Genomic DNA, 27,886 nt, shown 5'->3' with positions numbered 1-27,886 from the left:
CCCCAGCCAGGGTCAACGGCACTGTGGAATCTGTGGGAGAGTGGGCCATAACGCCCGTACGTGCCAAAAAGAATGTAGAAGAAGATTCTATGTTAGATGCAAGTGAGTCGTACGAAGCATCTATAGCTAGTGTAGAGTAATTCAAGTTTTCATATGTGATGTTCGCGATGCCAAGAAAAAGTAGGCACACTCGGTGGGGTGGCACTCTCGGTGGTGGAATACGTTATATATATATATATATCTGTATATAAGGGGGGTTATATATTCGTGTGTAACGCAGTATCGTCAAAACAAGGCAATTTCTCAACTCATAAACCCATTCTTCTAATCATCGCACAAATGCAATCAGTATCGACGTGAGTCACGGCTTCAACGCCTTCTCTACCAAGTCCCTCCTGCGCCCGTCCATCTCCATACTCAAGGCCATATCGCGCCCGCGCGCACTCATCTTGGCCCAGGTTTTCCTCAGGATACGCACAATCTTGTCTTGGTCATGTTCCTTTTCAAAGGCGGCGAATTGGTCGTCGAGGAAAACTAGGCAGGCAACATCTTCTAGCACTACTACTTCTTCTTCGTCCTCATCCCCCTCTTTATCCCCACCACCAGCAGCACCACCAGAAGAAGAAGAAGAAGAAGAAGAAGAAGAAGCAGTGCTTAACCCCTCCTTCTTAATCAACCTCCCCACATGCTGACTCTCCTCCTCGCTAAACCCCGCCTCTCTACAAATCGCCACGACGAGATCCGCCTGCCGCTTCTTCGCATTGGCGCGCCACGCATGGTATCCAGCGCGGGTAGCGGGGTATTCGGAGCGCGGGGTTTCCCATCTGCGAAAGTGCTGTGCGCGGATGGCGAGGCGCAGCAACGGCGAGGCCGAGGGGCTGCGCTGCGAGAGGTATGCGCTGCATTTGCGCGCGTAGTGCAGTTCGTAGGGGATGGGTGTGGTGTTTTCCGTGGTGGGGGAGCTGAGTGTGGGGTCGAGCGCGTGCGCTGCGTCGATGGCTGCGAGCGCTGCGTCGTACGGTGTTGTGGGCGCTGGTGCTGGTGCTGATGCTGATGCTGATGCTGATGCTGATGTCATGCTTGATTGTGGCGGGGCGCTGGCTGCATTGAGAAAGAGAAAGAGAAGTAGAGAGTTGTTAGCACGTCTGGTGTTGCCTACTGCTGTTGGCGTTGATTGCTACGCTACTAGCTATAGTGGGGCTCTCTCTCTCTCTCTCTCTCTCTCTCTCTCTTCTACATCCATACACGTACACATACGTACCCCTACCCCCGCGCGTGAGCGCAAAGTGGGGGTCCATGATGATGATTTTCCGGGTCCCTGTCGATCTCTTCTTGATCGGTGTGCACATTTCACATTTCCACATTTCACACTTCACATTGCATATTTGCTTGCTACACCTACCCAACTTGTCATAATATTTATTTCCAACCTAGCTCTCTGAGTGGAACGCACGGAAAAACATGTTGCGTGGAAGGCGCATGATTCGTAGTTTCAAATTTGTTGCATGATGAATGATGGCGATTTGTGGGGTTGAAGTGTGTGATTGGGTGGTGGGGCGGGAATGAGGATGTATATCCGAGTGCGTGGACATTGGGGATATTAGCATTAGTAGTGTGCTTCTACATAGCGCCGCGATAACTATCCTATGCAGGGGGAGATTGGCGGTCCGGTGAGTGCAAGGGGTAGTTGCCATGGCAGAGACATGTTGGGAGTGAATCAGCTCACGTTATCGACGCCACATGGGCTGCATGTGTCTCAGCACGGCAGCCATGTGGAGCTGGATTCAAGGCAAACACGTACATACATGTACACACATCATGTTAGGAAGGAAAAAAAAGGAGAGACTACAGTATGTTTCTCAGTAACCCCCGGAGTTTAAACTCGGCGTTTACACAGTCTCTAGCCGCGGGCCTGTGACATCCGCGGAGCCTCAACTAGGCTCATTTCACACTTCGATCAAGCGTAAACACCATCTGCACGTCGAGCGTTTCTACATTTCCAATATACATCTCTTCATTCATTCATTCATTCCCTTGCACAACAAAGGACGCCTCTCGTCCATTGCAGCGCCAAAACCTTGTTCCCTTTGCTAGTCCTACACGTGCTACGCTAGTAATATGCCGAACGTAGATCCCGCTCCGAGTGGAACTGGAACTGTCGGTATTGATCGGCGAAAAAAAAAGCGTTAAACGCACGCGTCGGTAAACGTTTTCCAAAGAGGAAATGGGCTGATTTGAATGGCCCGTTCTACTGCATGCTGTCTCATTGGTGGGATGCGATTCAGCCCCAATTTCCTTGTGAGCTCTGGTTCCAGGAGCCATTGCCTTGTTGAGACATGGATGGCGGCACTTGGAAGTAACCGTTAGGGTCGGAGTTTTGGTGGTCCCAGCCATTGGCATCTTGTCCTGTTGATGAGGAAGCCCCAGGGCTGCGCCCTTGCACTGGAAGGCCTGGACCGTATACCAAAGCCCTTCTTGTTTGGCCACCTGATGGTTGTGGAAGATCGGGCACTGGCTGTGGAGATGGGGTTGCCCAGGTCTGCTGGGATGGGCTGGCATCATACGCCATGCCATGTGTTTGCGGACTTTGTCCGGAACCATCATATGCGTTTCCGTTGTACGACATGGAGCTAGCATATGGACTCGACTGGGGAAAGAGGCTGGGCGGTGTGGTCGGAAGGCTAGAGTACATCAAGTGTGGCGGCTGTGGCGACACGGATGCCATAGACCCCCACTGCGGAGAATAAGTCGTCGGAGGTGGCAACTGCTGTCCCATAGGCGAGGGATGTGCAGAGACTTGACTACGTTGGTGAAGCTGTGCTGAAAGAGAAGCTGATTCACGCTGAAATCGGTCCCGCCAGTGTATGAAACCAAATCTTAGTCCGAACTTGGAGAGCAGCGAAGTGTAATCGTTCAGAGCATGGATGGCTCGGGTGGTCGGATCCAGTGGAAACGCCTGTCCCTCTCCAAGTGAAGGACTAGGGAAGGGTGGCGCGCTGACCTGTGTAGGTGGGGCGAGGGGATCTTCCGACTCCACCTCGGTACCCACCGGCGTAGGAGGGACCGCAGGCCTTGGGTCGAGGATGACATCCATGTTACGCGACAGCACGTCTACAAATTGGCGGCCTGTCATGTATGCGCGCATTGCATCATAATAGGTGATTGGCGGCTTGACCGTGTTGGAAGGTTTGTCCAACACCTCGAGCAGGTTGGTGGCGTATGCAATGCAGTGCTCGAAAATTAGGCGCTGGGCATACTCGTGTATGTGAGGTATCCGTGGGTTTGGCGACAGGATGTAGACGTAGCTGTAGAGCAGCTCCAACTCGAAAAAGGACTTGACAGCCGGTAGGGTACTTTGCGGCATGTCTTGAAACCACTGTGCCATTCTGTTGTACTGCTTCCAAATGTATTGATAGGGCTGTTGCCAAGGCTCGCGACCAGATTGGAATAGGTCCATGTACCATTCCGATTGGATTTCACGAACCTTGAACAAATCAATGGCGGCATCGAAGGATTGTTGGAAGACGTGCGACTGGGGGGACGAGTATTTGGGTGACATGGGAGTGCTGTAGAAGGGAAAGGCTACGTTGGCGGCTTCGTCCGACAAGGAAAAGGCGCGTGTTTGAACGAGCGAGGTAGATCTGGAGGAGTCAGCCATGGATTTGGAGTGGATTGTGTATGATATACCTGTCAAGCGAATACACGCACCAATATACCCGCCTCCTGAGCTCCAGCTTTGTACGGGATATTGCGACATTTTTGGACGGGTCCTGGTGGATGCCCAAATCGACCATGGCTCTCGAAGCGGCGCCTACAAGCGTCCAGCTGTCGAAGTGATGAGGGTCCATGGTGGCATATATAATCCACAGAATCAGAGCTTGAATACTAGAGATGTATCCCGGGTGCAGCACGTCTTCGGCATTGTCCAGGGCAGCATTCATGTGGCCAACAGCATCTGTGTAGTGATTATCTCCCCTGGACTCTGACTGGGACAGACAGGCAATGGCCAGGACCATGCGAACACACCAGCGGTCCCATGGAGTGGAATTGTCGCCCTGCTGGTAGACGGCATCGACCGAGGCATAGAGAGTTGCCTCTTCGAAGACGGGCCAAAGCGTGAAGATGTTGTTGAGATAGTGCTGGATCAGCGGAGTAGCGGCAAACTTTGGAGGCAACGGCTTGATCATGTCGCCCGGCAGAGGCTCTTTTGTGCTCGCCGATCTGATGAGGCGAGCATACGACATTTCGGTGGTGAAGCCATAAAAGTCTCTTGCCGTGGCATTGACGGCACTTGGAGGGTCAGCAGGGCATGAATGGCGAGCTATATATGCGGCACTCACAGTAGGCCAAAGTCTGACACCAGGTCATCAATCTCCGAGGCCTCGCGCTGGCGTGCAGCTCGCTTGCTGATGGGCTTGGGGGCCTTGACTGTGTCGGTCGAAGCTCTGCGTGGAGTGGAGCTCTCGGACAGGTCGTTCATGACGATACCCGACGACTTTCTCCTGGCTTTTGCTTCTTGAATCTTGCGCTCCAACCGTTCGACGCGGGACTCGAGGGTAGCGACATAGCTTCTCTCCTTGCCCCGTGCAAACTGGTCGTTTGTGCTGGAGCATTCCGAAGCGCGGTTTGACTTTTCGCAGGCAGTGCAGGCGGGCAATTTGCCGTCGCACTTTACTTTTGCAGCTCGGCAGCGCGAGCAGGCGGCGACGGGCCTGCTCACTCGGAGCAGCGGAGTCTCAAGGACCATGGCTGGGCTGTGGCGGGGCGAGTGAATGGCAGCAGCGGCTGGGCATGGGACGAGCAAGGGCGGACTAGCAGGTTGGGGGTGAATTGGGCGGGGACAGATAGGGCCAGGCCGGATTGGGCGCTAGGACAAGAGGGCGATGGGCACAAACGGACAGGAACAAGGCCGCTTCCGGGACGAGGGATACGAGGCGAGACGAGACGGGACGAGACAGGACAAGACAGGACGAGACAGGATAAGAGGGAAGCGGACCAGACCAGGCCAGACGAGGCGGGCTAGCGGTGTCGCGTGGCTTGGTGGGGATGCGGTCCTGGTACCAGGGACGTCGGTACGCCTTGGTATCGTCGTGTGCGGGCGGCGCGTGGTGTTGAGCGGCTTGGACGGCTGCCAGTGCCAGTGCCAGTGCCAGTGCCAGTGGCGGTGCCGGTGCGGGCAGACGGCCCCCCTGTCGGCTCTGCAGAAGCGCGGCACGGCGGGCGTATGGATGGCGAGTAACGGGGCGACGGGCGGCGGCGGGCGGCGAGCGGCGAGCGGCGGACGGCCAGATGAAAGAAGATTTGGGCTGTGTGGGCAGCGGGCCTATGGGACGCGTGGGGCGACGCATCTGGCTGGCCGTCTACGCCGCACCAGCATGGCGGCGGCGGTGTTTTCTCCTGGGCCATGGGCTGATTGGCGCCCGTTGGCTGCATAGAGCCTGGCCATGCCCCCGCTTAGGTGCCGCTGTCGTTACTGCAGACTGTATACTTACTCCATCGATGTACCGACGTCGCTTGTGCCTGTCCTACTCTACACCATCTATCCACCATGCCCTGCTGCTAAGCCCTGCTTTTGCCAACCCCGACGGCCACGCCTACTCTTCAACCACAGACAGCCCTGCCCACCCTCTCCCCTCCCCTCCCCCCTCGTCCCCCTCGCCGCCGCGACAACACCTCCGGGCATGGCCGTGCACGCTTCCCTCCCCACACGCCCGGCCGAGCAACCCTCATAAAGCCTCCCGTTCCTCGCCTCCCCTCGACCCGCTCCCCGCCGTGCCTGGATGTCGAGTGACACTGTAGCCATGGAAGTCGCGACCGCGACACAGACAAGGGCCGAAGGCACCCCGCACCCCCATCCGCCAGACGAAGCCGCCGCCACCTCCACAACCACCACGACTACAACTACAACCACCGCCTCCACCGCCCCCCAGACCCGCATCGCCCACACCCTCACGGCCTGCTGTCGCTGCCGCACGGTAAGCATCGTCCGCCCGTCGTCCGCCCATGCTCCGCCCGACTGACCACTCCCCCAGCGCAAGACCAGGTGCGACCCCGGCCTCCCTCGATGCGGGCCCTGCGAGCGCACAAACTCGCACTGCGAATACTACGACCCCGCAAAGGGCCGCAAGATCCCCCGCAACTATGTCGTCCACCTCCAGCAAAAGGTGCGCCTTCTCGAGAAGCAGCTGGCTGATCTCGAGCGCGATGACGTCGAGCCCGACGCCGAAGATGTCATGCGCGGCGCAGCCACGGTGCGTGTCCAGGACTCGGACGAGTCCAAGTTCCTCGGCCCTTCGAGCGGCATCACCATCACCCGCCTGGTGATGCAGCTGGCCAAGCAGTTTACCGAGTCCAAGAGCATCTCCGAAATCGTCCCCCACGCACGAGCAAAGGACATCAAGGACACCTTTACCCAGGAAGACCAGCGGCCCACGTCCAAGGTGTACCCCATCGTCAGCGATGTGGCGGCCGAGGAGCTACCCAGCAGAGACGTCACCAACCTGCTCGTCGAACTCTTCTACTGCAAAGGCACCCATCCCCCCACGTCTCTACTAAGCCTGCACGAGCTGACTGCGCACAGTGCATCCCATGTATCCCATCTTCCACCAGCCTACATTTACGCAGGATGTCAATGACGTCTACAATGGCTCGACTGACCCCTACCAGAACTACTGCCTGCGCATGGTCATTGCCATTAGCCTGCAGAAAATGGACACACAGTACGCGGGCCTTGCCGACAGCTACTATCTCGCCGCCCTCAGGTACTTTGAAGCCGCCATCAAGCCCATGAACCTGAAAACACTGCAGTGTTTTTGCCTGGTAGCGGGATACTCGCTCTTGACGCCCACGAGAACGGCCGTCTATTACATTGTCGGCCTTGGCGTGAGACTATGTCAGGCCCTGGGCTTACACGAAGAGAAAACCATTACCATGGGCCCGGGCGGCCGATCAGCAGATCCTCTGGAAGTCGACATGCGGAGGCGCCTGTTCTGGTGCATACTCACCATGGATTACGGCCTTTCGCACAGCTTAGGACGACCTGCGCATTGCGCCACACGGCGAGAACACATTGATGTCAACTTTGGCGAGCTGGTCGATGATTGCTACATTACCAGGGAAGGCATCAAGCCAGCGCCCCAGGCATCGCTGAAGAAATGGATTGGAATCCATTTTTACAAGATGCGCTTGCTGCAGCTGGAAATCCGCAAGATGCTATACCAAAAGAAGAAACCCGAGCCCAAAAACGACCAGCACCCCTGGTTTATTCAGATGCAGGCAAAGATTGAGGCATGGCGAGATACGAGCCCAGAGATGGATGGCGGATCAGGCCTAAACAAGGTTTGGTACGTGTCTTGACAATGCTGAATGCACGCGAATACTTACGCTCCCAGGTTCACCGGGCGATACAATACCATGGTCGTCTTCATGTACCGCCCTTCGCCGCAGGTTCCCCGTCCGTCCGTCGAAGCCGCCATCCGGTGCTACGACGCCTGTCAATACAACATCTACATGACCATGAAGCAGATTGAAACCAAGAGCGTCGACGTGACCTGGATCTTCACCCAAGCCATTTTCATGTGCATCAACACGGTGCTCTGGACTCTATCCTACTCCCATGTGCGGAAGCTTCATAGCCGCGAAGAGGTTGAGACCCATCTCAACGTTGCGATTGAGTCGATAAAGAAAGCGTCTGAACGATGGCCCGGCGTCGAGTCTGCCATTGGCCTGTACCACAACCTCATCAGCGCGTGCATGAAGATTTACGACAAAGACGGCGACGTCCCCATCTCGGCTAGCTCTCCGTCAGATACTGCGTCGGTAGCAAATGGCAATGTAGATGGCATCAACCGATCGCGAACTACAAGCCCAGCAACAGCGTCCACTGCATCAGTGGGCACACCGTCCGACAGAGTACCGGCGCCGTTTGGATATCTACCGAATCACAATCAGCAACTGTTCAACTTTAGCAACGGCCAAGTGAATACACCCGCTCCATTCTCCAGCGCCCCGAGCATGCCGCAGCCCGACTTGCATACTTCGCCCCAACAGCCTCCGCCCATGGCGTACAATGACGTGAGCCCAAAATCATCAATGGACACTGGCATACCCATTTACAATTATCCGTCGACTACGCAATTCAACTCGCTACCCACGACCTTTGCCGAGCTACCTCAATGGAATCCGACCTTTACGATGCCGTCCCAGGACAACTACAACATGCCAACGATGCCCATGTCATCACCCTTCTACAACGAAACGTATGCAGCGAACCAAGGTTATGAAATGGCCGACTACCTCAATCCAGCCTGGAGCCAAGATGCCAGAGGGACGGGATTGAACCAGCAACAACAGATGGAGCTGATGCACGACTTTGAAATGAACGAATCCAAGAACATTGAGATGATGATTGAACAAAGTCACCAACTATTCCGACCTCCACAGCTAAACACGTACTAAGCCAGCCATAGCTGGTGAATCTAATGCCACGCATCTCATACAATACAGCAAGACCGCCCACCCGTCTTTCGGGTACCGAGCCGATGACGCGTGTGACATCATGGACGATCGAGTGCAGCCGACGCGTATTTTTGCTCAAATGCGGCAATGACATGTCACTGAGATGTGAAGCCAAACTTTGTATTGTCGATCATGTCGATCATTACCGGCAACTACGTTCGGAGGCCGCCTAAATGGCCTCGATGCCATGTTCCAGAAGAACGAGATAAGTCGAGTCAGCAACTCAATTTCTCTCCGGCGATCTTGAAAAATTCGCATCAATAGATCCGCTTGGCAACCCGCCACCGCCTTTTGCCAGGCTTTCGACTGAGGTCAACGCGTCAAAGGAATTCACCATGATTCAATGACGAGTTAGACTTGCGAAGCCACCTTTGCTAAAAATAACTGCTGAAAAAGGCTCCGCTCCGTCCGTACATGTGCATGCAGTTTGGTAGGCCTCGCATCCCTGCAAGCACAGTATGCAGCATGGTTTCGGACTTGACTAGGATGTTGATGCAAGCAGCCTGCATCGTGTAATGTACCTGTACAAACTGAACTATGATAGTACGCACTTCCAAACGCAAGAGACAGGGTTATGGGATGTCGCATGATTAAAGTAGATTACATTTAGTATCAAGCCAGCTGGCCTGGATCTTCTTCATCCATGCAATGTCATGAAAACAGCTCTTGTACATGCTTTGTCGTAAACAAAAGCCGTGTCTATTGGTACAGTTACAGTTATTACTACAAGCTTCGTCGTGCAGGAATACCATGATGGATATCCGTTCCTCCCACAGGACTACTTTTGCATAGTCGTTCTCATGCATGACGTGACTCAATCCTCTCAATCCCAATCCCTCCCACTCCCCCTACATTTGCTGTATTCAGAATCCCACACTCACTCACTCACTCACTCACTCCTCCTCTTCTTCTTCTTCTTCTTCCTCCTCATCACAACCACGCTCATACCTCTCCCTCAGCCTCTTCCTCTCCCGCTCAACCCAACCCCCCAACTCACCCACCACATACTCAACCCGCAAATCCGCATCCCCACTATCTCCATCCCCACTATCACCACCACCACCACCAGTGCTCGCATCCCAAACCCCCTTCAAAACACCAAACACCCACTCCCCACCCGCCATGACAGTAACGTGCTCCCAGTCCCGCACTACAGGCCGTGTATCGTGTAGTTCCTGCACCAGTTCGCAGAGTGTTTTTGGGGCTGGACCGGCATCGCTGTGGGAAGCAGCGTGGTGGTGGTGGTGGTGGTGGTGATGGTGGTCTTCGAGAATGTTTTCGAGGGCTATGGTTGCGCCGCGGTGGAAGTGGGGGAGGGAGTGGGCGGCGAGGAAGGGGAAGGAGGGGAAGGTTAGGGGTTTTTTGGTCGTGCTGCTGCTGCTGGTTCTGGTGGTGTTGGTGTTGGTGTTGGTGTTGGTGGATGGGTGGGTGAAGGGAGTGCTGGTTGTGAGGATGCTGCTGCTGGTTCTGGTGGTGTTGGTGTTGGTGTTGGTGTTGGTGGATGGGTGGGTGAAGGGAGTGCTGGTTGTGAGGATGCTGCTGCTGCTGCTGTTGTGTCGGGAATGCGTTCCGCCGTCTGGAGTCCTGTATCGAGTGTATTTTGCGGCTCGCGTGGCGCTTCTGCTTTGCGGGTGCGACGGTGGAGAGGTGCTGCTGCTGCTGCTGCTGTAGATGTCGATGTCGATGCTGCTGGGAACCTTGCTTGTACTGGCACTGGCACTGGCAACGGGGCCGCTGGAATAGCGGGTATATTTGCAACAGCACTGCGGCGCGACCGTCCAGATTGTCTCTTTGGCTCTTGAACTGTCGATGTAGATGTAGATGCTCGTGCCCCCTTGGGCGGGTCGGCGGTAGTAAACACCTTCCATGTAGATATAGCGCCGCGGCGTGAGTGTGCCTGTGAGGACGACAACAACGATGTCTGAGGATTCATTATGGTTTCGTACGGTGCGGAAGTTTTTGCTTTCTTGGATGGACGGCTGGACTCGAGGGCTCCTTGGGTGGTGGTGGTGGTGGTGGTGGTGGTGGTGTTGATGTCTACGGCCTCAGCGCTGTGCCCACCGCGTGCGTGCGGAGAAGCTGCTTGACGCTTGCGCGAAGGCGTCTCTACGCGTTCCAGAACAGCCAGACGCAGCGATGGGATCTTGAGCTTCAGAATACAGCGTTTCTGCTTGGCAAGATGGGTCCTGTATTTGAGTTTTACAACGAGGCTTTTAGCGTCTTTGGGACGTGCAGTGTAGTAGCTCTCTGGGACGTTCTTGTGTGTAGTCGGAGTAGTCGGGGTAGTAGTAGTAGTCGGAGTAGTAGTTTTGGGCATGTAGAGGCGGATTTTGAGTTTGGGGGGGTTGTTCTCGTCGACGGGCGGTTTGCTAGAGACACATGCTGTCTGTTGTTTGTCAGTCTTTGTCAAGCTGTGCATACTTGCCTTTGGAGCATAAACAAACACACGTACATCTTGAGATAGCTCTTCATCGGCTTCATCCGCTGTATCGTGTGCTGAGCCAGCGTCGTCGGTGTCGTCCATGAAATCTTCTGTATGAAGACTGGTCGACGACGACGATGATGATGACTTGGACTTTGGGTATGGCATGACTGTCGGACCATACAGATGGCGCTTTGGATCTCTTCCAGTGAGTTCAGCAGAGAAGTGAGCAGCGCGCTTCCGCCGCCTCCACAACACGACTGCCGCTTCGAGTTTTGCTTCGTGCAAGTGCTTGGTTTTGGGTCTTCCTCGCTTGCCTTTGCCCTTTGCACTGGTACCCTTTGCAGTGGTACTCTTCGCACTGGCACTCTTGCGCTTGGAGGACTTGGCTCCGTAATCAGAGTCCGACTCGTCTGCCTCGTCGGAGGATTCTTCAGAGTCAAAGAGTGCTTCTGCGCGCTCGCTGGGCGGGTCTTGCAGGAAATCCGGCACAGACTCCAGGGCCGTCTCATCGGCTGTATCGCTCGTGGCCTGCACACCTTGTTGCTGCTGGAGCAGAGCCGCATTTTCATCGCACAAAGCCTCAATGCTCTTGATCGTTTCCTGCAGAACACAGACTACAGGTTTCTCCTCGCAGACAGCATCGAGGACGCCGAATCCAATCGCATGATTGAAAATCTGGTCACCTCGTGCTCGCACATCGGGGAGAAGCGCGGCATCAGCCTCGAAGATGTCTCTGCGCCGGTAAAACTCCTTCATGCACCCATTGTAGTCCAGCGTACCATTCTGTATCGCCGTTTCTACGTCGCCCGTCTCCATGGCGTGCCGTGTGCCTCCTCGCCAATTGAGCTTGGAGAATGCTGTGTGGCACTGAGAAGGCACCGACTGGCTGCTGTGAAGACGGCACAGGTGGGAAAGCGCAAACTGCGAGGTAAACAGTTAGAATATACGACACACCAATGTATAAAAGCTATCCGGATGGATCCAGAGGTTCTTTGGCGCTGGTCGAGAGGTTCAAGCTGAGGAGGGTGGTCCAATGGCAATGCGAACAGAGGCCACGAAGGGATCGATGGGAGAAGGGGGAGGGGGAAAGAGAGTTCACGATATTAGAGGGCAAAATTCCCAAAATGTGTCTGTGTCTATTACTGCAAACAGATATCTTGGCGAAGAAAATTCAAAATTAGGCAACTCTGTTCTAGCGCTTTTCACATTTTGCCTTCACTTTCACTTTCACCCGTTTTGGGCATAGCCAGGTCCGATTTTGGACGACACGGGGACACTGGAGCGCGATTTTGCCAGGGCTAGTCTACGAAATGACTACTAATGTCTTTTCAATGGTATGTAATAAGTATATCTGAGGAATACAGGAATTCGGTTTCTAAAAGATTTTGGGGCTGTCGGCGTCAATGATACCTTCTACCCAACGGCACTGCGGTAGTCTTGCCATGAGCGTTCCTGCAAAACCAGCACTTGAGCAATATTGCATGTGGACTCCACAAGCTCTTTATGACTCTGCTAGCCAGACTTCACAAAGAAGAAAGAGTGAATAATAGTAAACTCTTTCATTGCACACGTCATGTCGAGTCTGTAAGCCTGACTTCGCGCCAAGCCACTCTAGCCCGACTCTTGTCCGAGTGCTCGACTGCATCAAATATGTGATAAAACGGATACATTGCAAGTGTCTTTTTATTCAGTAATACTGTTTCAAGTACTAATATGGTATATCGATTTTTGACCTGTAAATGACGGTGTACATAGCACTCGACTTGAACAAAAAATCCTCTTCTTTTATCCGCTTGGGTAGACATGGACAATCCAATCCAATCCAATCCGGACGTACAGCACACACCAAGGGAAAAAAAGAACCAGCGAAACTGTGCAAATAGGAATACTTCATTAGTTCATCGATCCATGAATCTATCATTCTATCATGAAAATATATATATACAAGACGCGCCTCAAAATCCAGTAACCCCCCACCCCTGCTTCCCAAACCCGCTTCTCCGAAAATCCATGCACAAACTTGATCATTCTACAATCTATCGTATCATAGCACGACTGGTTTCAATCAATCAAGGAGAAAGAACCAAAGAAGAAAAAACGCAGGATACTCAAAAACACCCACTCACTCACTCACTCACAAAGACAAACACGCGCGTCATCCTTTTCGACACACGTAACCTCCCACTCCTCTGGTGACTTCCGCGCGCAGAAAAAAAAATCCCACGGTATACACCCTGGCAAATGCAGAAAAAACCCTTGCAAATGAAGAGAGTGTCCGCCTCTTCCCCCTCCTCGCTAAAGAGAAGAAAAGAAGAAGAAGAAGAAGATGGACAAAAGTCGCATATACCCAAAAACGTCAATGATAACCCCCATACCCCAAAGAAAGAAAGAAAGAAAGAAAAAAAAGCGCCCGCAAAAAATAAAAATAAAAAGGATATACTCTGAGTCCCTCTTTTACAAAAGCAAAAGAAGGTACAGGAAGAAGGAAAAAGGAACCAAGAGCAGGAGGTGGAAAAAAAGGTGTTACTGTGCTGCAACAACATGTGCATTTTGCTCTGGCGTACGCGACCGAACGCTGACCGAACAGCTTGTACGCGCCTCACGTAACTCCGCATTCCTGGCATCTCGCACAGCCGCATCAACAGCATCATGCAGGTCGAGATGGAAAAACGGGCGGTCGATACCATACAGCAGTTCGAACCGCCGTTTCCCAGCCAAAGTCGGTGCTGGAATGCGCGGTTCACTTGTATGTGTGATACAGTCTTTGGTCGATTCTTCGTCGGAGACACGCGCTGTTTTCTCCGCGGCTTCGGCGTCTTTGCGCTGTTCGGCGCAGGCGCCGGCGAGACTGCTTGTGACGGTGTATGCGGGACACCAGGATTTCATTGCGTCGAGGTTAGTGGTAGCGGGGAAGCCGAAGCCGGCGAACGAAAGCGCTTTGCGTGTCCAGCGGTTGTGCACGCCGGCAAAGTGCCATTCTACGAGGGCCGGCGCCGCATACCGGTCTAGCGTGTCGCGGAGGCCCTTTAGCCCGTCGATGCTGGTGATGTCGAGCACGTTGACGGTGGAAAAGTCGAGGACCACGGCTCGGAGGATTGGCAGGGAGGATGACTCTTGGATGAGCCTCTGCGTAGGGGGAGCGTCGCACCAGAGACGGTCGCAGTCGCGGATGCCGTCGTCGATTTGCACTTGGCGCGTGTGTGATGTTATGTAAGAGGTCAGGTAGTCGATGTGCTGTGCTTGGTTGATATAGTTGAAGTTTTCGCTGAAGCGGTAGATGAAGACGCCGGGGTATGCAGGTTCGACTGTGACGTTGGGGTTGTGGTTGTCTTTGGTATCGTACGGAATGTAGACCTGGCGCGTCCCTGGAACTTGTTCGACTTGACTGGCATTGGTGCCGAGCGTCTCTGTAGACGATGACTTGTTGGAAGACTGATCCTCCCGCACAATTCGAGTGACGCCGACTGCACCGCGAAACTTGCCTGGGCTCTTTGCCATACGAAAGAGGAGCATGGCAAAAGAAAGGCCGACAGTAACGTAGATGGCAGTCTCAAGATCGGTAAAGAAGGCTATGACCACGCCACATACCCAGATGAAGAATTCAAACGGGGACAGCTGGTAGTACTTGTACAGATCTTTGGGGCCCTTGATCAGGTCCACTGTGGAATGGATGATGAGGCCTGCTAGAGCTGCGTTGGGGATGTAGTAGAAAACCGCAGTGAGAGCATAGAGTGCCAGTACCAGTACCAACGCACTGAAGAGGCCCGACAGCGGAGTTCGCACTGCTGCCTTGGATAGCACAGCAGAAGCACCAAAGGAGCCAGTGCATACGTAGCCACCAACAAAAGGATTCAGTAGGTTGGCCGCACCTTGAGCAATCATCTCCTGGGAGGGACTGACGGTGTAGTTGTGCTTGCGACCGAAACTTTTGGCAATGGCAATGTGTTCGACAATCAGAATGATGATGATGGCAGGAAGCTCTGAAGCCACCGCACCGAACAACTCTCCTTCCATTGGGGGAATGGCGGCGTGACTGAAGCCTTTCTCAATCTTACCCACAATGCGAAACTTCTCCTTACCCGCGGGCGTCGTTCGATGGACCAACCAACTTACAAAAGTGTAGAGCAACATGGTAAAGGTCAGACGCAACGAGCACAGAAGAGACCACATCTTCTTCTTGCGCGGTTGTCGCACCTCCATCTTCGTACACGTGTTCTTGATGAGGTACAAGAGCACAATGGATGTGATGCCGATGGCGGCATCAAGTCTCGACCTGGGAAGCGCCTTGAGGAAGTTGACATATACCTTGTACGGCGACTGGCGAGTGTTTATTCCCTTCAAGCCCATCAGCGTCGGCAGCTGCGTCGAGATAATAGTGATGCTGGCCGATGTGATGAAAGCCGAGATGGGAATGTAGGGTATAAACTCGATGATGAAGCCAAGGCGAAGGATACCAAAACCCAGTACAATGACACCAGCCAGAAAGCTGAGGGCATAAGCTACATGCTCAGCCGGATATTTTCCCGGATGCTCAGCCTCAACCTTGCTGACAGCATTGCCAACCAGGAGGGAACCAACTGCCGTAGTCTAAGTGGGTGTTAGATGAAACTATACCATGGCACAGACTTGGACTTACACCGATGACAATGTCTCTCGAGGTACCGAATATCCAGTACAGACAAGCACCGGTAAAGGTAGTGTAGAGACCAAACGCAGGCGATAAGCGAGCAAGCGACGCATAGGCCACGCCCTGGGGAACTACCACGAGGCCCACCGTGATTCCTAGCGCGTGTTATTATGCAAACGAGACAGCTGGGGCTACATGGGTGCGTACCAGCAATGACGTCGCCAGCCAGCCAGTGGAGGTTGTATCTTCGCAGCCAGCGGGCGCTGGGAAACAGTTCGCGGACATAGTCGGCCACGCCCTGGGACGTTGGAATGCACTCGCGAAACCACTCGGCCACGGATGGATCTTCCTCGATATACGTGTCGCCAACGGTTTCGTTGGCTATGTTCTTGAGTGTTGCCGTCTGCTCGCTGCGGTCCTCTGAGAAGCTTGGGAGCAGCTTCATTGCCTTGCTGTCGAGGCGAGTGCCCGTGGAGTCGAGAAGATTAAGAATTCCCGAGAGACACGCACGTGCGCAAACAACATGTATGACAGGCAGTGCACAGGCGATGTACTCGTGCAGTGTTGGATCTGGGGCCAGGCACGGCGTCGGCAAGGTCAAGTCGCGGGTCTCGTGCAATGGGCAACAAAAGAGCGTGTATGGGGGAGCTTGAGGAAGCGGCGAGGTTATGAATCGAACAACAAAGCTTTTTTTCCATGGCTGGCTGGCGGTCGGGATGCTCTTCCCATGGAGCCTAACGCACTGTGCTGGGAGCATTTGACCGATGAACCGAACTTGTCGGGCGAGAAGCCTTGGCAGCTCCGCCGCAACGACAACAGCAATGTGCGTAGCAGTAGCGCGCCTCACCGCCGCCTAGTCGCCGCGCTTCCCCGTCTCGCCGCTGCGTTCATGATACGTCCAAGACGGAGACAAAGACAGGCCACACACACCTACGCCGTCCCTGCGTTAGCAAAGGGCTCGGGGGAGCGCGCCAATGGGCCTCGACGCGCCGTGGGTGGAAGCTCCCGCGCGACAGTCATGGCGCCAGATCTTCACTTTGCTTCTCTCTGGCATGAATCCAACCTCCAGCTCTTGCACACGGCTTGGCTCAATCCAGGCGCTGTGCGGGAGGCGCCATTGGATGGCGAGCCTCCGGTGAAGCCCTGCCGCCATACAACTAGCCACTCGTACCAAGATCCATGACTCGCGCCGTCGGCCAACACGTCGGGGAATGCGCTCCGCTACCACGGCATCCCCGGGGCCAGCTTGTGCACTGCATGTTTTTGCTTGGAGATCGTTGCAGTAGTACTCGTGGCATCGTTTGATCTACACCCAAGATCGTCGACGTCTTGTCACCCATCTGCACCTGGCCCAGTGACGCGTATCCTCTTGCACAAGACAAAGTTAATTCCACCACGTCACCTACCCACCATATGCCAGAACCTTTTTCTTCCCGCAAAGTCAGCATTGTGCTCATTCGCTCGAGGTGCTGTCCATGTCCGTATCCTCGTCCCTGTCCTCCTCATACTCATTATCATCATCCTCTTCAGTTTCCCACTCTTCGCCCTCTTCGTCGTCTTCGCCCACCTTGCCTTTGTTGCTGCTGCTGCTGCTGCGGCTGCCGTCCTTGTCGCCATCTTCACACAAACAGCAGATGCAATCCACCGACATACCTTCCTCTATCCTCCATCCATGAATGATGGCCCGGCTCAGGCGCTCCCCGCGAATACGGCTGCCGTCTACGTAGACCGATAAAGATCCATCACGGTTCTTGGCATAGCCATGTTCACCTGGTTCCTGGTCGGCAAAATCGGCAATTGAATGCTCTTCGTCGGGTCCATCGTCGTCTTCGGTGTCTTCGGTCTTTTCGGCCTCTTCTTGCATTTCCTCATCCATGTCATCCCAATCACCAGTCACTTCTCCCGTGCACCAGTTGCACACAATTCTTGGCTGCATGCCCGCCTCGAAGCTTGCCCCACAGCCACATTGGTGACTGTGACTGCCTCCCCCGCCACTGTGAATCATCTTGTGGCTTGCAATGTCCTTGTCTGCGTTGTGCTCGTCGATATAACAACCTACGCATAGCCAACGGTCCAGGAATCGCTTGCGTAGTGTGCAAGAACATCGCAATGGGCCACTTTTCAGGCGTTCTTCGAAGCAGCTTGGGCAGACGAGCTCCTTCCGCACCGTGACAGTCAAGTTGAGAATCGAGACAATGTCAATGCCACTGTACGGAGGTTGGATCCGACCTAGGGGAGTGAGGAGCGGTTGCTTGCCCAGATCGAGGTCCAGAATGCGGTCGATTGGCTCCGGGTCGCCGATCGCATAGATGCCGAGCGGAATGTGGAAACGACCTTGGTCATGAAGAGGCTCCATCTCTTCCACAGGACGGTACCACGCATCCACATCTCCCTTCTTGGGTGGATAGGCCGCCACCGCCACCGGACGCAAGAAGAAGAACCCGGCCCACCAACGGCGGCCATCATACCCCGCATCTTCTGTAAGGTAGTTGTAGAACACGTGTATGCGGCATTCGTTGCAAGTGTTGACCCCGCACTCGACGCATGGGCGCGATTCCGATGCGAAGCCATCGCCTGCACAGCCCGTGGCTTGGTGGAAAGTCTTGGCTGGACATGCGCAGTGGTTCAATTTGCGTACACTGTAGCCTATTCCCGGGCACAACGTCTTGGAAAGTAGGTTGGCCTTGGCTGTTGCATCGTGCATCCGGATATTCGCATACACTGCCTGCGACACCCGAGACAACGTCGCCAAGTCAAAGGGCGAGAGAAATGAAACCAGCGTCTGTGGCGTGTTAGCAATTTCCCAAATCAGTGAGTGGTGAGACTTGCCTCCAGAACAGGATACAGAGTAAGTGCTGTTGCAAGCGGGTTGGTTGTATTGGGCGCAGCGACAGGTAATTTCCACGCACAAGGCGGCTCTTCATGCTTTTTTCTCGTCATGGCGAGGAACTCTGCAAAAGTTAGTGCGCTGACAGTGGGCAAGTACTACGAACTCACTTGAGACGTGTTGATAGATGGTGATTGCAAAAGACTCTTTTCTGTGCGAGCGAGGAAAAAAGTTGGTGAAGAAATATGGATGACGAAAGCGCCGTGAGATGGTCAAGGCTAGAAAGGAAGGAGCAAACAAGCACGTGCACAAACAATTCTATTACCTCAAGTAAACATTTTTCGCATTTCACCCAATGGCAGCTGTTGATGCGACTACAGGGGGTACTAGAGACATGCATGTAGCAAGCAGTAAGAACAAAATTCGCTGTCCTCAATTAACGCCTTCTCCTCCACGAAGCGTTTCTACCATCGCTCCACCAAAATCCATGTCACGCTCATACATCGAAGCTAGCATCCACTCTATCAGCTCTTCCTTGGACTTGCCCTTGGCCAACTCCTTGATTTCCTGCTTGAACTGCTCCTGGAGCGCTTTTAGTTCGGCTAGTCGCCGCTCCAGAATCTTCTGCTCGCTTTCCTCGTCGTCTTTCTTTCTTTTGAGCTCCTTGAATATGTCAAAATCTGTTTGCTCAGACGGCCTTCGCTTTGTGCCGGCTACAGGCTCGGGGATGGATGTCGTCTTGTCGTGCTCTTGGGGGATACATGGGTCATCTAGAACACGGGAGATCTCGGGCTCGCTGCGAGGCTGATGATTTTGATCGCCGGGGCCTGCGAAAGTCAAAAAGCAAGATATGGGCTTGGACCGTGAAGGCTCTTCGATTTCGGCATCGGCTTCGAAAATTCTTCTCTGTCTGCGCTCTAGTATTTGCATGTCCCGATTGCCAGTCACTGTTCGTTGGGACAGCATCCAAGTCAGTTATCTCCTCCTCAGTCTTGTCACTTTGCTGGTATGTCGACATGGGCTGCTCATCATCTGTATCCTGGTCATCGTCGATAACCATCATTGGCAGGAATGGATGAACGTCAGGTATCGCATCAGTACCGCCTATCCTTGTTAGTGACATCCAAGCATGAGAGTAAACCCTCACCTTTAGCATCGTAGATCTTGCTGATGCAATCAAATACGGATGCAAGGTTGGCCTTTGTAGTCTCCAAGTTCTCTGAGAACACATTTGTTGCCAGCCCTGCGTCCAGGAAGATGTATAAGATGAGATACTTGAGCCAGCGTAAGCTCTCTGTTACGCCAGTCTTCTTGAAGACGCGGAACGGGTACATGAGCGCGAGATCTTTGAGTTCATGGACTTGCTGAGTGGAGTCATGAAAATACTTGTTGAGGAAAGCTACCTCGGCCGACCTGTTTTCCATTCTGTCCAGTGGTCTGAGAAAGGCCCACGTACTGTATTGTGTTGTCTGACCCAGCAATAATAGTTTGTATTCGGCCTCTCCGTCTTTCGGTGGGCTTACGTTGATTATGCGGAACGTGTGGTCGCTGGACTCGCCGAGTTTGGTACGCTTGTACCAGATGCCAGTTTCACGGGCCCATGTGTTGATCATCTCGAGCTGCGACGGGCGGACTGGCAGTTTGAGGACCACAATCATGCTCAGCCTTGTCTTTTCTGTGCTCTTAGTCATTATCTTTTGGTCCATTGTCGCCGCAGTGCTGTAGGAGTATGGCATCGTCAACGAGACGGAGGGCGGCGTCGTCGGGAGCAAGTGTTGCAGTGCCGACTACAAGCAAACTCCAAAGAATTCGTTTCAGGATGCACAGGTCCAGTAATAAAGTAGGCTTTGGCTCTGAAAATGACGAAAACCAAGAGCCCTGTTGTCGAGCGCGTTGTTGTGGGGGCAAAATCAAGGCGAGGGCACGCTACGTACCCTCGCGTGTTGTTTGCAGATTTGGAGAGCAAACGCTTTCATGCGCGCACCCGCCCGCTACGATTTGTGCCCTTCACTCGTTCCAAACGACGTATGTATGCTCGCATTTTGTTTCAGCTCCCCGCTAGAAGGGCCATACCGGAGTATGTCTCGTGGCTGACATGCTATTTACTACTACTAAAGTGTTCGCTAAAGAGGTCAAGGAGCAATAGGAAGTAAGGGCTATTGTCATTTTCAACGTCTCAAGTCATAGAAATACTGATTTCTATTATTTCAAATACTCTTGGATCCATTTTACATTGTATTCCCAAGAGTGACGTTTCCAATGGCGTGCAGCGATTTCCAGTCATTGTACAGTTTCACGGTCTCCAGGAGAAAATCACTTGTCGAATTGGTTCAGAATACTATTTGACCGAGATAAAGTCATTGACTTTTGCGCTGTACACGAGTTTCTCATCGGAAAGTACTAGAGAAGATATAAAGAACTATTGATTTACAGACTGTTATCACGCACTTGAGAGAAATTGAACCTACACATGTGAAAAGACGAGATAAACTCCATTACTCCCGACCTGTCCCTATGGCAACAAGCCTGCGACCATAATTCCCTGTGTGGTTGACCCGAAGCACTCAAATTGCCCACTTGCTGCATGGTGTGTCGTGGCTGATAACCGCAAACTCCTTTCGCGTATCTTGGCATTCCAGAAAGCTTTCTCGTCACTTGTTCTAATACATGTCAGTTAACAAGCACAACTTATCTGGCAGCTACAGAAAAACACACCCTCGGCATCACAGCCATGAACGGCCGTAGCAAATCTCTGGATAGAATCAAAGCCCGCCCGGCACCAAGATGCTAGCCGCCCATCAGCTGCGACTCGACAATGGCAAATGCACCACCAAACCTACCCTCATACTTGCTTTTTCCTCAAGCAACATCCTACCCTTCGTCACTCTCACAAGACGTCTCTTCAGGTATCGGCGCTCTTCTCTTTTACATCAGCAGTGCCGCCCGCACCAACACAAGCCACCAGCTTCTCTCTCTTGACCGCGTCGATACCGACACTGATCTTCACAGGCGCAATGGGATCATCATCATCTGGGCGCCAGATCATCGTCCACAGCTCAGCAGCTAGATTCAACGTGTAGTCAAAGGTGCCTTCGAGCAGCGGCCAAATAGGCTGATAGTGCTGGTGATCCATGGCGAGGTGCCGATTTGCGAGTGCTGATGCTGCGTCGGTAGTTGCGGGGTTCTGAGTGGAAGACGTGCTCAAGTAGGAGGGGAAAGCGGTGAGTGTGGTGTGTGAGTGTGTGCGTGCGTATTTCAAAGGGCGTGTGCAAGGTGGTGATGGTATTGGCGGTGTAGATAGTAGGGCTGGTGAGATAAGGTGTGACTGATAAGGACACTCGAGATAATCCCGATGACGTTGAGGTGATTGGAGCAGGCAAAGTGGGGCCAGAGGGGAGTGGGACCTTGCAAAGACACGTGTGGGCAAATGGGAGGGAGGGAAGGAGGGAAGGGAGCAGGCAAGAACAAGAAAGGAAGGTAGGAGGGGGGGTTGAATCTGATGCTTGTTTGTTGTTTCACTGCCTTGGGCTAGCGAGTCTTGCGCACTGGCAGCCAATAGGCCATTTGCTTGTTTGCGATCTTCATGATTTCGGGAAATAATAGCACTTGCAGTTTTGCTTCTTCCCGAGTTTGTGTCTTCTGCGAAGTTTATGTGGTGTATCAAAAAAGAAACGGATCAGCCGCGGCCGCAGTGTTCCAAGCGGCGCTGAGGCAGAGCCACAGGTGGAGGTCATATTGACGCTTCTCACCCCTTCGGCTCTGTCGCGGTGATGCTAATGCAAGCGTCCTACCGAAGGCCTTCCCATAGACATGCTGAAACGACCATCTGGACATATGAAGCAGTGTTTCAAAGAGTTTGGCCAAGGCGATTGGTACACCATCAGGCTTGGTAGCCCGATTTATGACGGAACTACCTGATTCTCTCAACTTCGTTGGCAGCAAGTGAAACGACTAGACTAGCTAGTATGCGGCTGAGCAGGTGTCAGTCTGTTGATAGCTGATATGATGCCAGGGAAATCGGGCGTGTCGGCGTTTGGTGGTGTAATGATGAGTGCAAAGCCGTAGTTGCGGCTTGCACTGAACCGGGTCCTCATCTCATCGGAGCGTATTCAAGTTGTTAATATGATGCTCCATGGCGGTGAGGCGGTTGTTCTTGTTGGTATTCAGAGCCTGGATAGCGTCGAGGAGAGCATTTACGCCTTGGACTGCAGGAAGATTCTCCAGGTTTCTCATCTTAGTAGGCAATACTTGTACTGACTGGGCAGTTGCATGGAAACTGAATTGGGAGAGGCTAGCAGCTACAGTCGTCGGTGTTGAGCTCGTGGGTTTGCCGGTTGTTGCAAGTGGTCGGGGTTAAGACTGCGTCATTCTGGGGCTCTCGCGCTGGAATAAGAGGTTAAGTACCTGGCTGCAGAACCTTGCGACGAAAAGTGAATCCGTGTTTTTTTTGTGGCTTTGGAGATGCAGAGGTGCATAAAATATCCAGCAGTGACTACTTGCGATACCTGTAACGTAGGATATCGCGCCCAGGATTGAATATGCACTTTCTCGCCCCATCGCGGGGTTCCACGAATACAGGTACCTAGAGACGAAGCTTGCATACCAGGGAATTTCATAAATCTCTGAAAGCATTGGAAGCGCGCATGTGACGAGAATTCGAGGGTTTCGGTTCCACTGGAAGTTGCCGCCTGTGGCACGCAAAGTGGAACATGTCCTCATTACTAAGTGAAACTGTGAGCGGCTCCTATTTTTGTATCTGACTAAGAAAGAAGGAACAGACCATGCTATACTTACACTGTCTTTCTGTGGTTGAAAGCTTACTAAGAGCTATGGGGAGTGCATGCGACTAAGCATCCTGGATCTTGTCGACGTGATTCGAGTCATTAGTCATAGCCTAGTATTACTTAATAATAAATGCAAATGCTCACACGACGCTTTCTGCGACAAAAACCTATGTCGATTTCAATGGGTCGGATTGCGCATTGAGTATTACAGCCGAAAAAACTGGTATAAAACTCGGATGAGCGATAGGACTTTTTGCATCTGTTGGGAATAATAGTTTCAATATCATATACCTATAAGTGACGCAGAAAAGGCTTCCCGGCCCTGTCAATAAAGATGAGATGGGAACTCTCACAAAAAACGTGGCAATTCCAACCAAACTTAATTCCGGCTGGGCCGTGCGTGCATGTAAGATGGGCTGGATTACCGATAGCGTGTACCGAAAGCAATAAAGAGATTGATCATCCAAGGATTACCTACATATACGTATGACCGTGAGATGACCCCTGGAAGCGGCCGGATGGCAGCAGCTTAATGGGTGCAAAGCGAAGATTTTCTTGTCACGCATATAGACTTGGTCTCGTGCTTATGCCAATGTGTCGCTGGAGACGACCTGCTCCTCATCGCCAAGACAAGACAATAGATCCGAGCTGCTAGGGAGCAACAAGTAACTAATCGCTTGTTTTGAGGGCGGGCGAAGAACGCGTAACGCATGTCGCGTATCAAGCAGGGGGCGCCATCAGCCTGCTGTCATACTGGGCGTGAGGACATGAGCCGAAGCTGTGATCAGCAAAAAAGGCCTGCGGCTATCGCAGCGGTCAGCACGCGCACATGTACAAGCGCTGGAATGCTCAAAAGCCCACTGGTACATACCTAGCCGTGGCTGTTCCAGACGAGGTCAAATGAGTAATGTGCATATTGTGATACGGCGTGCCTATTCGGGACGCACAACGGGATGATGACACAAGTTTTGCAGAGGCCAGGGAACAGAGCTGTGTGCCAAGGCGCTAGACTCCAACTGCCTCCCCACACACGGCGTGGATGCCGTCCGTGTTCGCTTTGCCATCCTCTCCAAACTTCTCGCATCTTCCACTCTTGTCCTATGCTTCTCCAACACCCCAGGCCAGAGCTCGTTGATCGCCATCGCCATCGCCATCGCCGCTGATGGAGCACGCGGCAGGTTGGACGCATATGCCACTCGACAGAAAAGCGTCATCCGACATGGAGCGACTGCCACACTTGTTCCGACATGATTCACTTCAGACAGAGCTTTACGCGCACAAACTCAGCCTTTTGCTTTCAGCGCGCTGGCTGGCCAACCGCAATGCCGCGGAACGCACCAGCCATGAGCCCGTCCGTGGCTGGCTCCAACCCGGCAATTGAGGGCGTCCGTGCCGAAAGAGTCTGGAAAGACTCCGAACCCACGGCTGGGCTGTAGTAGGGCCTTTTCCACGGAAAGCAACTCCCCAAACCCTGCAAACGTTCGCCGCAATACCCTATCTGCCCGCGCTGCTGACGGCAGCGGAAAATGCCGTGTTGGTCGTGGGCGCTTTGCATTTGTCAAAGGCAAAGTTGACGACCCCCAGTGTTGGGCGTGACTGTGTAGTCAGTCGCTAAAGAAGATCTGCAGCTTGTGCAAACTAGACCAACTGTTTTGGTCGCCGACGTGCACAAAGACATGACCGAGCCGCAACATCTCTGTCTGGATATGGCCCCACATATTCTCGAACCACTAAATCCGGGATGGCCCGACAACAGGGTGTGGAGAGCCTAAGCTGCCCCGTGTGAGACGTCGCTGATTGGCCTCACGGCTGTAAAGGTGCCATAGAGTTTGTATCAGAAGGGCACAGTCCTTGGCCGACACTCAAAAAAAACAACGCGAGGGCCATCTTCGCGGTTTGAAAGCGAGCGCATGACGGCCATCGACAAGAAAGGTCGTGGATCCAGCATGCAGCTTCATGGCAACGTTCAAGGCTTATTGCCAACTATCAAGTGCTGCGGCAACGCCAACAGGATATATTCAAAGCCCCGGATATTACGCGCCTTTATCGCATGCATCTCGATGCATTGTCGACTGCGGCTGCTCTCGGTGCTGTCTCGTCTCTACTTACCACGCCAAATGACATGGCAATGGTTAAACAACCCACCACCAATAGCTATCTCACCCACCTCAAAGCCGGGGTCTGCATTAGGGGCGCGGCATCCAAACTCTATAGAGTTAGCACTGTAATCAAATGACTTGGCTCTTTTTTTATGACTTACTAAGTAGCTGGATGATACCCATCCGGTATAGAGCGCTGGTGTTGTGTTTTGGGCGAGCTGGGCAGCCCCTGAGCCATCTCAACCTACACCGTACAACGCGTAGAAATCGTCAAAATATACCAAAAACTCTATCAATTTTGCTTCCCATTATGTAGCTCACCGCCCACGACACTATTTCATTTAACGAGACTGCCCAGCAGCCAATTTACTATACGATCGAGTCCGAGTCCGATGAAGATGGGTCGGTTTAGGAGGGCTGTACTGATTCCGAGCAAGAACTGGAGTCGTCGAGCGACGCCCTCGCCCATGAAGCCGCTCCCCATGAAGCCGCTCCCCATAAAGCTGCTCCCCATATGGTTGTAGCCCATAAAGCTGTAGCCCATGAAGCTGTACAGCCCAAGCCTCCACACCGTGGGCGAAGTACCAAGCGTGCGCCGCGCCGATGGAATCATGGTGAGCTCCGTGGTGTTGTAGAGTGTAATATTAATAGTTTGTGGGAGGCCTCGCTTGTTGATCGTGAGCACCCGCCACCACCAGAAGTTCTATACAACAGCTATAACGAAGCTCTCGATGTGGTTAACAAGTAGGCTGAAGACCATGGTGTTGCGTATGATCAACACGAGAGACGCGGCGAGCCGGCAATTCGAGTTATGATGTGTTGTAACCAACGGGGCTTACCGCGCCCAGGCAAAAAGGTGGCGAAACCAGAATCGCGGCGGGGTGCGTCATCGCAGAAGACGAATTGTAAGATGGGATTTTAGTTGCTTGCAGAGGACTCTACACAACCAGAGGGTCAGTGGAGGGTTAAATTGCAGAAAGATCAGAAGAGCTTTACCCATAATCACCCGCCAGTCAAAGAAAACTTCGCATTTGCTCAGTACCGGAGAGCGACCCGCGAAGCGTTGCCGGAGGAGAGGTTGAAGGAAATTTGGGCGGCATCGCAAGGTCCAAACCATGCGCTGCAGATGGTGCGCGCCGAGTTCCCCACCGTCCAGATGACGCGACAGGACATCAAGAACCAATTCATGGCGTACCACCGTCAAGAACTAGGTTTTGACACAAAAACTGGGTTGCTTTTGAAGGAGTTAGAGCGGGAAAAGTATTGGTTTCGGTAAGTCTCTATCACCAGATTGTTTTGGTGTTGCGAGAATTCGGCCAATTCTGGCGCGCATGGACTCAAAAACGGTCTGTGCGTGCTATCTTATTGGCTTAAATACTCGCGCTAACAACTCACCGCCTGTTAGCGGGAAAATCAAAATATTCTGACGCGTCGCTAGGCATGGGATTGACGCGGAGAACCACATTACGCACCTCTTTTTTATCCACCCACGCTGCCTCGAAAACTTCAAAAAGTCGCCAGATGCGCTTATCGTCGACTGCACGTACAAGACGAACAAATACCGCTTTCCTCTGCTCAATCTCGTTGGTTCAAATGGGTACAACCGCACAATACACCTTGGTGTTGCGCTCATTCGCCACCAAGATGAAGCTTCATTTGCCTGGGTACTACGCCACCTCCAGGCTCTATTTGAGTCGGAGAAAATTACTGTGCGCGTATGGCTAAGCGATCGAGATCAGGCTTTCCTAAACGCTCTCGAAGATGTCTTTGATCGACCCGTGATCATACTCTGTCGGTGGCACCTCAATAAGGATTTTCTGAGCTACCTCCGGCTCAAGCTATCCACCGAATTTGGTCGCGATCGGGTCGGCAACAGGTGGGTAGACAGTGAAGGAACTACCGAGTTCTTCAACCTCTATCTCCGCCTTCTCAACTCGCCGTCAGAAGCCGATTACAACACCAACTTGGCAGCCTGTGAGCAGCGATCAAAGGTTGCAACTGCCTACCTGAAGCGGCACTGGCTAAACAGTTACCGCGACAAGTTAGTGAGTTGTTATATTGATCGCAATACCCATTTCGGCCTCACTGTTACCAGCAAGGCTGAGGGCGCTCATCGCGTTATCAAGCAATGGATAAGAGGCTCTGGTGTTGATATTTTGACTCTTTTTCGACGTCTCCACAGCTTCTATCTCTCTCACAGCATCGCTAACAATCTCGCCAACGCACAGAGCGATGCCAAAATTCGTCACGACACCCAAGATGCTATTTTCAGCGCCACCAGCTTTCGAATAACCCGCTACGCGCTCGCGGAAACGGCAAAACAGCTCGCGAAGGCGAGGGCGGAGTTGAAAAAACTTCATCGCGGAGTCGGTTACAAGCTCCCAGCCTGCACCAATCGGTACACGCCGGCGCTTGGGATGCCGTGTTGGCATCTTCTCGCCGAGCTAGAACTCAACGCCAAGGTGCTCCAGGCATCAGATTTTGATCCACATTGGTGGACTGATCGATCCCAAGCTCCGGAGATTGAAGTTACCCAAACGCCCCTCGAGCCAAAGGCAATTTTGCGGCGAAAACAGCCCAAAAAAACTCAGAAAAAAGGCTCAAGCC

The 27,886-nt window shown here is 53.1% G+C and overlaps 9 protein-coding genes across 9 annotated transcripts; 2 read left to right on the top strand and 7 right to left on the bottom strand.

Annotated features, from left to right (window-relative positions):
* Positions 1–231: 231 nt before the first annotated feature.
* On the bottom strand, positions 232–1,078 carry SETTUDRAFT_135180 (uncharacterized protein; the record flags this gene model as incomplete). Its single annotated transcript, XM_008027216.1, has 1 exon — positions 232–1,078. The coding sequence occupies one exon, from the start codon at positions 1,076–1,078 to the stop codon at positions 362–364; it is 717 nt and encodes a 238-aa protein (XP_008025407.1). The 3' UTR covers positions 232–361.
* A 796-nt stretch (positions 1,079–1,874) lies between these two features.
* On the bottom strand, positions 1,875–4,768 carry SETTUDRAFT_162963 (uncharacterized protein). The gene is made up of 3 exons (XM_008027215.1): positions 4,341–4,768; positions 3,688–4,290; positions 1,875–3,641 (listed from the first exon to the last, which is right to left on the bottom strand). The coding sequence occupies exons 1-3, from the start codon at positions 4,745–4,747 to the stop codon at positions 2,282–2,284; spliced, it is 2,370 nt and encodes a 789-aa protein (XP_008025406.1). The 5' UTR covers positions 4,748–4,768; the 3' UTR covers positions 1,875–2,281.
* Positions 4,769–5,801: 1,033 nt separating this feature from the next.
* Positions 5,802–6,530, top strand: SETTUDRAFT_66917 (uncharacterized protein; the record flags this gene model as incomplete). Its single annotated transcript, XM_008026973.1, has 2 exons — positions 5,802–5,975; positions 6,033–6,530. Coding segments are annotated over 2 exons (672 nt in total), but the record flags the coding sequence as incomplete, so codon positions are not given.
* A 58-nt stretch (positions 6,531–6,588) lies between these two features.
* On the top strand, positions 6,589–8,457 carry SETTUDRAFT_89246 (uncharacterized protein; the record flags this gene model as incomplete). Its single annotated transcript, XM_008027214.1, has 2 exons — positions 6,589–7,349; positions 7,392–8,457. The coding sequence occupies 2 exons, from the start codon at positions 6,589–6,591 to the stop codon at positions 8,455–8,457; spliced, it is 1,827 nt and encodes a 608-aa protein (XP_008025405.1).
* A 953-nt stretch (positions 8,458–9,410) lies between these two features.
* Positions 9,411–11,758, bottom strand: SETTUDRAFT_31135 (uncharacterized protein; the record flags this gene model as incomplete). Its single annotated transcript, XM_008026838.1, has 2 exons — positions 9,411–10,251; positions 10,293–11,758. 2 exons carry the CDS (start codon positions 11,756–11,758, stop codon positions 9,411–9,413), a joined length of 2,307 nt encoding a protein of 768 aa, XP_008025029.1.
* A 1,707-nt stretch (positions 11,759–13,465) lies between these two features.
* SETTUDRAFT_135175 (uncharacterized protein) lies at positions 13,466–16,182 on the bottom strand (the record flags this gene model as incomplete). Its single annotated transcript, XM_008027213.1, has 3 exons — positions 15,777–16,182; positions 15,579–15,724; positions 13,466–15,529 (listed from the first exon to the last, which is right to left on the bottom strand). Exons 1-3 carry the CDS (start codon positions 16,012–16,014, stop codon positions 13,466–13,468), a joined length of 2,448 nt encoding a protein of 815 aa, XP_008025404.1. The 5' UTR covers positions 16,015–16,182.
* An 840-nt stretch (positions 16,183–17,022) lies between these two features.
* On the bottom strand, positions 17,023–17,925 carry SETTUDRAFT_135173 (uncharacterized protein; the record flags this gene model as incomplete). Its single annotated transcript, XM_008027212.1, has 1 exon — positions 17,023–17,925. The coding sequence occupies one exon, from the start codon at positions 17,923–17,925 to the stop codon at positions 17,023–17,025; it is 903 nt and encodes a 300-aa protein (XP_008025403.1).
* Positions 17,926–18,828: 903 nt separating this feature from the next.
* Positions 18,829–20,132, bottom strand: SETTUDRAFT_31132 (uncharacterized protein; the record flags this gene model as incomplete). The annotated part of the gene is made up of 3 exons (XM_008026837.1): positions 18,829–19,313; positions 19,345–19,500; positions 19,544–20,132. The coding sequence occupies 3 exons, from the start codon at positions 20,130–20,132 to the stop codon at positions 18,829–18,831; spliced, it is 1,230 nt and encodes a 409-aa protein (XP_008025028.1).
* Positions 20,133–21,298: 1,166 nt separating this feature from the next.
* On the bottom strand, positions 21,299–26,058 carry SETTUDRAFT_41338 (uncharacterized protein; the record flags this gene model as incomplete). Its single annotated transcript, XM_008026923.1, has 2 exons — positions 25,655–26,058; positions 21,299–21,558 (listed from the first exon to the last, which is right to left on the bottom strand). Exons 1-2 carry the CDS (start codon positions 25,890–25,892, stop codon positions 21,299–21,301), a joined length of 498 nt encoding a protein of 165 aa, XP_008025114.1. The 5' UTR covers positions 25,893–26,058.
* Positions 26,059–27,886: the final 1,828 nt, after the last annotated feature.

Source organism: Exserohilum turcica (assembly GCF_000359705.1).
Source record: "Exserohilum turcica Et28A unplaced genomic scaffold SETTUscaffold_2, whole genome shotgun sequence".
Taxonomy (NCBI): Eukaryota; Fungi; Ascomycota; class Dothideomycetes; order Pleosporales; family Pleosporaceae; genus Exserohilum; species Exserohilum turcicum.
This window is presented reverse-complemented; position numbering and strand designations above follow the sequence as displayed.

Coding starts and splice junctions, on each gene's coding strand:
- SETTUDRAFT_162963 (XM_008027215.1), bottom strand. CDS start 4,747: ATGGTCCTTGAGACTCCGCTGCTCCGAGTGAGCAGGCCCGTCGCCGCC. Junction 4,291..4,340: donor GTGTCAGACTTTGGCCTACT/GTGAGTGCCGCA, acceptor TGACCCTCCAAG/TGCCGTCAATGCCACGGCAA. Junction 3,642..3,687: donor TGCGTGTATTCGCTTGACAG/GTATATCATACA, acceptor TGACTCCTCCAG/ATCTACCTCGCTCGTTCAAA.